The 11898-nt window shown below is 37.4% G+C and overlaps 1 protein-coding gene across 2 annotated transcripts in view; it reads left to right on the forward strand.

Annotated features, from left to right (window-relative positions):
* PPARGC1A (PPARG coactivator 1 alpha) overlaps positions 1-5234 on the forward strand; it is a 478094-nt gene extending 472860 nt beyond the window's left edge. For both annotated transcript variants that reach the window (XM_038008650.2, XM_008017746.3), the window contains exon 13: positions 1357-5234. In XM_038008650.2, coding sequence (XP_037864578.1) covers positions 1357-1460 — 104 coding nt within the window. In that variant the 3' untranslated portion in view covers positions 1461-5234. The remainder of the gene's footprint in view (positions 1-1356) is intronic.
* Positions 5235-11898: the final 6664 nt, after the last annotated feature.

Raw genomic sequence — 11898 nt, forward strand, 5'->3', positions numbered from 1 at the left:
GTCAACGATTATGCCTCTGTAGTATCTCGTATTATATCCTTCTATGACTTTGACCATTTCGATTTTGTAACTTATTCTGGGAAAAGCATGGGAATTCTTATATTTTGGTAGAATTGTTAGTTTTCCAGAATGGTTTTGTTTTCTGTTAAATAAATGTTTTCAAAAGAATTAATGTATTTACAAGAGGCTTTTTATTATATTTCCAAGCCACCCTTTGTTACTTGCAAGACCAGCAGAAATATCTGTTTTTTTCATAGAAATCAATGGAGAAAAACCAGGAATGTTTAACAGAATTTTACTTTACTTTCTATATTGCTGAAATATATCTATTTTATTAAGGTCTATTTGAAGTAGCATGTGAAACTTTGCCCAAAAGCTTACTTGGACTACTTTAAGAGTCCAAGAAGGGTGTGGCTTTATTTATACCTGCACTTTATTTCTTCTTTCCGAATTTACTCTCCTGGGATATGAAGCATTTCTCTCAACTTTCTTATTTGGGGAGAATTTGCACCAAAATTTCTGGGATGTCTAGAGGTACAGAAATAGAGGACCACATCATATGTCCCCTCCTGCCTCAAAGAGAAGCATCAGGTTGAAGTTTAGGGGAAATTCTCATGATTCTTTTTTTTTTTTTTTTTTTTTTTGAGACGGAGTCTCGCTCTGTTGCCCAGGCTGGAGTGCAGTGGCTGGATCTCAGCTCACTGCAAGCTCTGCCTTCCGGGTTTACGCCATTCTCCTGCCTCAGCCTCCCGAGTAGCTGGGACTACAGGCGCCCACCACCTTGCCCGGCTAGTTTTTTTGTATTTTTTAGTAGAGGCGGGGTTTCACCGGGTTAGCCGGGATGGTCTCGATCTCCTGACCTCGTGATCTGCCTGTCTCGGCCTCCCAAAGTGCTGGGATTACAGGCTGGAGCCACCGCGCCTGGCCCTCTCATAATTCTTTCTCTCATACTCAACTGGATTTTATGCTCAATTAAATTAATCCCATTGAATAGGAAAATTAGTTCCAGCTTGTACTCTCACGTCTACATCTAAGTTATTGAGGAACCATAGGCAAATCATTTGACATGCCGGGGGAAGGGGAAGGTGGTTATCTGCCAGGGATATATTAATGTTTGCTCTGCCTGACTCCCAGGGTGTTTAAGCCTAAATGAGTCAACAGGTAAGTATTTTTGAAAGCTCACTACTCCCCATCCTCTTTCTTTTTATCAGTATATATCCAATAAAATCCGGACATTGTTTTCTAAAGTACATTGATTGTAAGAGTTGTTATCAAATCCAGTAGTCTTGAATTGGAATGATTGAGTTAATGACCATCAGCAAAGGGTGTGTCTAAACTGGCTTGTGTTTCTTTCAGATTCAAACTCAGATGACTTTGACCCTGCTTCCACCAAGAGCAAGTATGACTCTCTGGATTTTGATAGTTTACTGAAAGAAGCTCAGAGAAGCTTGCGCAGGTAACATGTTCCCTAGCTGAGGATGACAGAGGGATGGCGAATACCTCATGGGACAGCGCGTCCTTCCCTAAAGACTATTGCAAGTCATACTTAGGAATTTCTCCTACTTTACACTCTCTGTACAAAAAACAAAACAAAACAACAACAATACAACAAGAACAACAACAACAACAATAACAACAATGGTTTACATGAACACAGCTGCTGAAGAGGCAAGAGACAGAATGATATCCAGTAAGCACATGTTTATTCATGGGTGTCAGCTTTGCTTTTCCTGGAGTCTCTTGGTGATGGAGTGTGCGTGTGTGCATGTATGTGTGTGTGTATGTATGTGTATGGTGTGTGTGCTTGGTTTAGGGGAAGTATGTGTGGGTACATGTGAGGACTGGGGGCACCTGACCAGAATGTGCAAGGGCAAACCATTTCAAATGGCAGCAGTTCCATGAAGACACACTTAAAACCTAGAACTTCAAAATGTTCGTATTCTATTCAAAAGGAAAATAAAAAATATATATATATATATAAATTAAAAAGGAAAGAAAACTAACAACCAACCAACCAACCAACCACAAACCACCCTAAAATGACAGCTGCTGATGTCTGGGCATCAGCCTTTGTACTCTGTTTTTTTAAGAAAGTGCAGAATCAACTTGAAGCAAGCTTTCTCTCGTAACGTAATGATTATATGACAATCCTGAAGAAACCACAGGTTCCATAGAACTAATATCCTGTCTCTCTCTCTCTCTTTTTTTTTTTTTTTCTTTTTCCTTTTGCCATGGAATCTGGGTGGGAGAGGATACTGCGGGCACCAGAATGCTAAAGTTTCCTAACATTTTGAAGTTTCTGTAGTTCATCCTTAATCCTGACACCCATGTAAATGTCCAAAATGTTGATCTTCCACTGCAAATTTCAAAAGCCTTGTCAATGGTCAAGCGTGCAGCTTGTTCAGCGGTTCTTTCTGAGGAGCGGACACCGGGTTACAATACTAATGAGAGTTGGGTAGAACTCTCTGAGATGTGTTCAGATAGTGTAATTGCTACATTCTCTGATGTAGTTAAGTATTTACAGATGTTAAATGGAGTATTTTTATTTTATGTATATACTATACAACAATGTTCTTTTTTGTTACAGCTATGCACTGTAAATGCAGCCTTCTTTTCAAAACTGCTAAATTTTTCTTAATCAAGAATATTCAAATGTAATTATGAGGTGAAACAATTATTGTACACTAACATATTTAGAAGCTGAACTTACTGCTTATATATATTTGATTGTAAAAACAAAAAGACAGTGTGTGTGTCTGTTGAGTGCAACAAGAGCAAAATGATGCTTTCCGCACATCCATCCCTTAGGTGAGCTTCAATCTAAGCATCTTGTCAAGAAATATCCTAGTCCCCTAAAGGTATTAACCACTTCCGCGATATTTTTCCACATTTTCTTGTCGCTTGTTTTTCTTTGAAGTTTTATACACTGGATTTGTTAGGGGAATGAAATTTTCTCATCTAAAATTTTTCTAGAAGATATCATGATTTTATGTAAAGTCTCTCAATGGGTAACCATTAAGAAATGTTTTTATTTTCTCTATCAACAGTAGTTTTGAAACTAGAAGTCAAAAATCTTTTTAAAATGCTGTTTTGTTTTAATTTTTGTGATTTTAATTTGATACAAAATGCTGAGGTAATAATTATAGTATGATTTTTACAATAATTAATGTGTGTCTGAAGACTATCTTTGAAGCCAGTATTTCTTTCCCTTGGCAGAGTATGACGATGGTATTTATCTGTATTTTTTACAGTTATGCATCCTGTATAAATACTGATATTTCATTCCTTTGTTTACTAAAGAGACATATTTATCAGTTGCAGATAGCCTATTTATTATAAATTATGAGATGATGAAAATAATAAAGCCAGTGGAAATTTTCTACCTAGGATGCATGACAATTGTCAGGTTGGAGTGTAAGTGCTTCATTTGGGAAATTCAGCTTTTGCAGAAGCAGTGTTTCTACTTGCACTAGCATGGCCTCTGACGTGACCATGATGTTGTTCTTGATGACATTGCTTCTGCTAAATTCAATAAAAACTTCAGAAAAACCTCCATTTTGAGCATCAGGATTTCATCTGAGTGTGGAGTCCCTGGAATGGAATTCAGTAACATTTGGAGTGTGTATTCAAGTTTCTAAATTGAGATTCGATTACTGTTTGGCTGACATGACTTTTCTGGAAGACATGATACACCTACTACTTAATTGTTCTTTTCCTTTCTCTCACCCAACACAATCTTATAAGATGGATTTCACCCCCAGGCCAATGCAGCTAATTTTGATAGCTGCATTCATTTATCACCAGCATATTGTGTTCTGAGTGAATCCACTGTTTGTCCTGTCGGATGCTTGCTTGATTTTTTGGCTTCTTATTTCTAAGTAGATAGAAAGCAATAAAAATACTATGAAATAAAAGAACTTGTTCACAGGTTCTGCGTTACAACAGTAACACATCTTTAATCCGCCTAATTCTTGTTGTTCTGTAGGTTAAATGCAGGTATTTTAACTCTGTGTGAACGCCAAACTAAAGTTTACAGTCTTTCTTTCTGAATTTTGAGTATCTTCTGTTGTAGAATAATAATAAAAAGACTATTAAGAGCAATAAATTATTTTTAAGAAATCGATATTTAGTAAATCCTATTATGTGTTCAAGGACCACATGTGTTCTCTATTTTGCCTTTAAATTTTTGTGATCCAATTTTAAATACATTCTCCTTTTTGCCCTGGATTGTTGACATGAGTGGAATACTTGGTTTCTTTTCTTATCAAAAGACAGCACTACACATGTATTGAGGATTAATTTATCCCCCCCGCAACCCGCCTGACCAATATTGTTACATGAAGATAGTTTTCCTCAATGGACTTCAAATTGCATCTAAAATTAGTGGAGCTTTTGTATCTTCTGCAGACACTGTGGGTAGCCCATCAAAATGTAAGCTGTGCTCCTCTCATTTCTATTTTTATTTTTTTGGGAGAGAATATTTCAAATGAACATGTGCACCCCATCATCACTGAAGGCAAATTTCAGCATAGATCTGTAGGATTTTTAGATGACCGTGGGCCATTGCCTTCATGCCGTGGTAAGTACCACATCTACAATTTTGGTAACCGAACTGGTGCTTTAGTAATGTGGGTTTTTTTCTTTTTTAAAAGAGATGTAGCAGAATAATTCTTCCAGTGCAACAAAATCAATTTTTCGCTAAACGACTCCGAGAACAACAGTTGGGCTGTCAACATTCAGAGCAGCAGAGAGGGAACTTTGCACTATTGGGGTATGATGTTTGGGTCAGTTGGAAAAAGGAAACCTTTTCATGCCTTTAGATGTGAGCTTCCAGTAGGTAATGATTATGTGTCCTTTCTTGATGGCTGTAATGAGAACTTCAATCACTGTAGTCTAAGACCTGATCTATAGATGACCTAGAATAGCCATGTACTATAATGTGATGATTCTAAATTTGTACCTATGTGACAGACATTTTCAATAATGTGAACTGCTGATTTGATGGAGCTACTTTAAGATTTGTAGGTGAAAGTGTAATACTGTTGGTTGAACTATGCTGAAGAGGGAAAGTGAGCGATTAGTTGAGCCCTCGCCGGGCCTTTTTTCCACCTGCCAATTCTACATGTATTGTTGTGGTTTTATTCATTGTATGAAAATTCCTGTGATTTTTTTTAAATGTGCAGTACACATCAGCCTCACTGAGCTAATAAAGGGAAACGAATGTTTCAAATCTACTCCTGCTTTTCTTATTTATTGTAACCAAACTCCTGGCATGTTTTGCAGATCAGTACCCATTACTCGCTTATTATTATTCTATTTCCTCTCTGGCTCTCTCTCCCTTTCTCCCTGCTTTTCCATATTCATGGATGCATTTCAGCTGTAAGGTAATGTGCACCTTCTGTATCTTGTCTTTTTCTAAACGGCAAAGGCAGACGCGGTGGTTTCTATAACGAACGTTCAGAGGTGAAAAATGACATGGGATTTTATGAAATGGATTAGCTCTATTTTTGTATTTAACCCTGGGAAGTGTGTATTTTTAAGTACAAGCTCTTTCCCCTAGGGAAAAACTCACTGAATATTCAGCATAGAAAGAGATGTTGTTGTAGATGGACTGAATATTTCTCGAAGACTTGTAACAGGATGCAGTTCCCCATCATCTGGAAGTCATCGAGTTGGTTAAATATGGGATGAGCTGATAGCTGAAGACACATCGTGCTGTCAAGATGTCCACTGTGGCTGGTGGATGATGGTGGTCCTAATGACAGAGAATGCCCTTGCCCAATTTCAAATGGTTGTTCCCATTCCCAACCATTTGCATTGCAAGATTCAACATATGCAACATTGGGGAAAGTTGGCTAAATTATATTCCAGCATTTTCATCTCCTAGAGAGAAAAAAAGTGTTTGTAAATATTGGAAATGTGATAAGCACTATCAGAAGTGCATTGAAATCTGCTAAGTAAACTAAGAAACACTCCCCATGGATTGTTTTATACCAATATAAAATTCATCAATTATTTTATGGAAATGGAAAATAAAAACCTACCATTATCTTACCCAAATATTGAATTTATCTGCCACTGTGGATACCAAGCACTCCTGAGTTTCAATGAATAAGTATCAGTTCCGGACTTGTCTTCTATTGATGCTTAAATTGCATAAGGCATTTTTAAATTTCTGGTTGGAACCAGCAAGGACATTAGAACTCTTCCTTAAATGGTTAACTTTTTACCCTACCAAATGTTTTGAGGGCAGAGAGAAAATGAGGGATTCTCTGAAGCAGTATTAGTAGCTGCTAGTTTGGTCCTAGAATATGCTGATTTAGATAAAGGATTTATTTCATATTGTCCTCAAAACATTGAATCACTTTCATTCTTATTGATACTAATGGCAAAATAATTATTAAAACCAAAATTGGGCTGACAAAAATAAATTAACATTTGATATAGCTTTTTTTTTTAAAGAAGATTGTCTCAATTCAAAAGTCCTCCAAACCAAATCTGTCTAAACTACATACAATATGATAATTGAGTTGAAATTCTTTTTTAGCATTGCTGGTTTTCTCTTCTTTGTAGGGTTATTTAACTAATCATTGGATATAATTTATAGCCCTAATATCATTACTATACTGACTCGACAGTAGTGTTACTAGCTACACAGTTGTAACTCAGTATTAATTATAGAATATTTTAACTAAAACATTCCATTTGCGATGTTTATATTAATCTTACATTTTGCAATTTTCATTGCTACTCCTTGTTTTCTAACACACTACACTCCATTATAAATCAATCTTTGTACTTTATCAAATGGAAGAGAGTAATAAAGAAGGTCACAACTCATAGAAGAGTTCCTTGGAGGTTTGTAACATCATGATTTAAATCTCAGAAAGATTTAATCAAAAGCTGAATTAATCCCTGGGGGAAAAGATGGTATATAGATTCTATTGATGGACACAAAGCAGCCTATTTCTTTTCACTGGTCTCTGTTAGCATGTTGGGGAAAAGAAACACAGATTTTCTGTGAGAAGGAACATAAGATTTTCTTGGTAGGGGAAGGATAGTATGAAATAACCTTTATGTTATGTTTCCTCCCTTCCATTCAAAATGGCCCATTTTTATTTTTCACTTACTGGGGCGTTATCTGTTCTCCTAGTGCATGGAGAATGTTAAATGTCCTCCACCCCCATGTTTCCCTCATTATATTCCATGTGATTCCGTAACTATGCAGAGTCCCAAAAGCTCCACTCTAGTCAAGCATGTGGAATGTGGGGTCACATGGGCTGGTTTCCAGGTCTCTTCTGTTGTAATCAGGTGACTGCCCTTGGGCGAATTCTCAGCACTGGGGACACTGGAAACTTGTAGAAGAAATGACTATGAAATGTGAGTATTTTGAGGACCAGGACCAGGTTCGACTGAAAAGCCTTAACATTGTTCCATGACTAGGATGTAGGCTAAAGGCAAGAGGCCACCACCTTCCCACATGACTCTTTTCTGTCCATAATTCCAGAGGAATGTGACCATATTCTGTTTAGCTCAAAACCCATTACTTACCATTAGCTGACTTATAAAGGGGCAGAGTGAAATTAATTAAATGAAAAGAGTAAGAGAACTTTTAGAGGAGAAAACCAAATGATCCTATAATATTTTCATGATTAAATTAAATGAATGTAATTATACATGCGCATATGCACACCAAGGCATTATTATAATCAAGGACCTTAAAATATTGTATCGTTTCAAATTTATGCATATAGCACTTACTGAAGGCAAGTAGCTAGTGTGATACTTGAATTTGCATATTGACCATTTTCATATATTTTCATATATTAATTTCTAGTAGGAAGAAGCTGAATTATTAGGAAAAATCCTGGGGTGATTTAGAAAAAATATTGTGCTTCTGCTCGTTTTTGAACATCAGGGGCACTTAGCAACATTATCTTTTTTTTTTTTTCTACATAGTTTTCTGTGATGGATTTTCAACAAGATGACATCCAAGTGAAAGCCAAAATTAAATGGGAAGGAAAGAATGTTAAGTGGTAAAATCCTAAATAGCTTATTAGACTACTTAATTGGAGGGAATTTATTTTTTGCTGCTGTTAGGAACTCTAGAGTCAAGCTTCTCTTTAACAATACTAATTGATGGAAAAAAGTGGCTATAGTAATACAGTTACCACAAAATGCCCTCCAGCAAGTCATTTAAGGGAATTCGCAGGTACTTTCCTTTGATGGGCGTTGGTGGTGTTGAAAATCAAATCCTGTCTTCATTCGTATCATTGCTTTCTCACTTCATTTCCAAGCAGGTCCCTTGCTTATTCCTATCATAGCTTCACAGTGCGCTTGAAAGACTGACTTAATTCTTAAAAGAAAATGAGGCCGTGCTTGTTCTTAGTTTAACCATCTAGCAGGTTTTCAGCTTGATCACTATACCCTTTAATCAGATGTACGACTAATGTTTCATAGTGCTTAGAAGTATCGCCCTCTGTAAGCACTTCCCTACTTGTTGGCAGGAATGTGTATATACTATCACAAAATGATGATGAATTACTCTCCTTCCTAGAGAAGGGTAAGTTAGTGAGCTGGTCACACGGCATGTGATGGAGCCGTGTTACTTTCATGTCAGGCAATTTAATGACCAAGTGTACCGCATGGCGTCATTCTCCTCCACTTATCTGTTTACATGGGAAAAGCATCCCGGTACTGATTCAACGAGCTGCCTTTTCCAGGGTCAACAAGCTGAATTGCAGTTCAGACTGTCCAACAGGAAAACAATTGAACAGAAAGCAAAGATTGGAGTTCACCATCCATTGTTTGGCTTCAGTATTTGGAGGGTGGGAAGTACCTATGTGCTGGGCTGACATTTCCCCATTTCCAGTGGCAGGGGCGGTGGCATTCAAAGGGAGTGCCAATGTGTGCACCTGATGAATGAAATAATTCATAGACAGCTCATAAGAGTTTCTTTGTCACATAGTGCCAGAGTCCCATTGAGCCACTGTGTGCCATGGCATGCCAAGGCAAAAACTACGACCAAAAAGGTCACCTGAAGGAAAGAGAAGGAATAAATAGAAGGTTAACCAAACACATTTGGACTTCAGGCACGAAGCAAGGTTTGGACAGAGATTTCACATGGTTTCTTATTTGCCTTGTACGCCAACTCATTCCATGAGATTATATAAACAAAAGAGGCAATTGTGCAGCTAGGCTGTAGAATTGTGAAGAAAGGAATGAACCTCACATACTGTTTCTATATGTGGGGCTAGTTCTGTGTCATATAGACTGCCACTGGCCTTTGACTAAAATCCTGTGTACTTCCTGGCTACCACATTGATGGAAGACCCTTGAGGATTTCTCCATAGCTAGGCTTTTGGATAGAACTTTTAAGCTTTAATTTTGTGGAATGATAAAAAGATAATCCCTACATTCATACAATACAAAGAGCTCTTTAGATTTCAGTAATGCATTGAAGAGGCCCCCATTTTCTTCTCATTGTTTCAGTTCTACCATCTCAAAGTAGCCATTTCCAGCAAGGAACCTTCACCGACTTTTAGCATTCTGAAGGTTAAACTCAAGCCCCCTCAAAAGTCATATCTGCTATATTTCATGGGGACATAACTTCATGGCACTGCAATAATTTAAAGACATTATTTGCTTGTTTTTGCTGTCTTAAAAACTTAGCTTTATCAGCTCCATTTAGAAATTTGATCAACTTGGAGACTCCCTTTCCTAGAATCAGCACTTAGTGACACATATGGTCATCCTGTATTCCAGCAATTGGACTTCAGGTAATGATGTTGCTCAATATGACCCCTTAACATCCTCATTTTAAAATCGGAGAAATCTTCCTGTACTGGTAAGAAAGCAAATATGAAAAGCTGCCCTCCATTTGAAAGTCCAGTAATTCAGGATGTGATTAAAACAGTGAAGATAATGACAAAGATGATAATGGTATTAGCTGACATTTATTGTGGATTTATCTTTTAGTCACTTTACTTAGCTGTTTACATGAATTTTCTTCATTAATCCTCCTAAACAAACCGTAAGGTAGGTATACAACTCTTCCCATTTTATTGAGGGAATGGAGGGTTAAGGTAGCTGAAAAACTGCCCAGATTTGGGCAAAGTCCAGTTGGTCTTAAAACTTATTTTTGAAACTGTTGTGCTGTATATAATGCCTCCAGGAATACAATATTAATGTTCAAAAGAAAAAAATTCTGTTAGAGGTAATTAATTGTTAACATTTCTGTACTTTTGTTGCTACCGTCTGACTGAAGTCAAACTCTGCATGTATTGCATTCATCATTCTACATTGATCGAACTCCTCCAACGTACTAGACACTCCACATCTAGTTGGCAGTATAGTAAGAAAAAATTAAAATGTATATTTTGTAATAGCTTCAGTAGGACACTCTCACCAGAATCCTTATTGTGAGTGTCTATCTATGTATCTGTTTATCTATCTATCTATCTTCTCTCATCTGTCTATCTGTCATCTATTTATCCATCTGTTTATCTGTCTATCTGTCCACCTACCTACATATATTGCATTCTGTGGAAAGTATATTGCTGTAAAACCAATGTCTACGAGGGTTGAGGCCAGAGATTCTCATACTTAATGGGCAGGAATGACCCAGTGCTCTGATTCCAAGGTGACAATCTGACTTATAAGCACTGATAACTAACTTTACAAGGAGGTAGAAACCTCTTCCATAAGTTAAAATGGATTTGGAGGTTTAAATGGTATATTCTTACCACTGAGAAATTAAATCACAAAAATAATCAAATTTAAGAGCTCATAGGTTTTTTCAAGCACTATTAAGTTTCTGGGCCGGGCGCAGCAGCTCATACTTGTATCCCAGCACTTTGGGCTGAGGCAGGCGGATCACATGAGGTCAGGAGTTCGAGACCAGCCTGGCCAACATGGTGAAACCCCAACTATACTAAAAAATATATATATATATAAATTAGCTAGGCATGGTGGTGTACGCCTGTAATCCCTGCTACTTAGGAGGTTAAGGCAGGAGAATTGCTTGAACCTGGGAGGTGGAGGTTGCTGTGAGCTGAGATTTTGCCAGTGCACCTCAGCATGGGTGATAGAGTAAGACTCTATCTCAAATAAGTAAGTAAATAAATAAATAAGTTTTCAATTTCGGGCTAATATAAAAAAAAAAAACCTAAAAAAGAATCAGTCCCTATTTTGCAGCCATTGGTAAACGAGTCATTTTCTCAGAAAATTCGTCTGTCCTGGAGTCCACAAAGCCTAGGTTATTTTGACTAAGTTTCATAGAATTCTGAAAATGAAAGTTCATAACCAACTTTTCTTCTTTCCCACTTCATAATCTTAACTGACCTCATGCTCACTGAGCATGGCTGCTGGATTGGAGATGGGTCTCTGGTATTGCAATGTGAGAAACTGAGCCCCTCTTTCCAGAGATTCTTATACTATCCTCATACAAGCGGTAGGCACGTGGAGAATCCACCTTTGGACCAAATGCTTCCTCATTTCTGTGATTACATTCATTGTTATGACACAGTGCTAGCTCAGATATCAGCTGTTCATGATGGAAGATCATCTTAAGATTTCTTAAATATGTTTATTTGGATTTCTCTCTGCAATGCTAACCTGTCTACAATCAAATCTTAGGATTACTGTAGACACTGATCGGTAGACACTCAGTGTTCTAGTTTATGGATGACCCTTTGTGGGTAGTGTCTTTGCTGTACCTGGTATCAGTTTAGGGAAAAGTGGGCTCAGTTTCTAACGTTGCAGTACCAGAGGCCCATCTCCAATCCAGTGGTCATCCTCAGTCAGCATGAGGTCAGTTAAGATTATGAAGTGGGAAAGAAGGAAGGGTGATCATAAACTTTCATCTTCAGAATTCCATGAACCTTAATCAAAATAGCC

The sequence above is a fragment of the Chlorocebus sabaeus genome, chromosome 27 (genome assembly GCF_047675955.1).
Source record: "Chlorocebus sabaeus isolate Y175 chromosome 27, mChlSab1.0.hap1, whole genome shotgun sequence".
In the NCBI taxonomy this organism is placed as follows: Eukaryota; Metazoa; Chordata; class Mammalia; order Primates; family Cercopithecidae; genus Chlorocebus; species Chlorocebus sabaeus.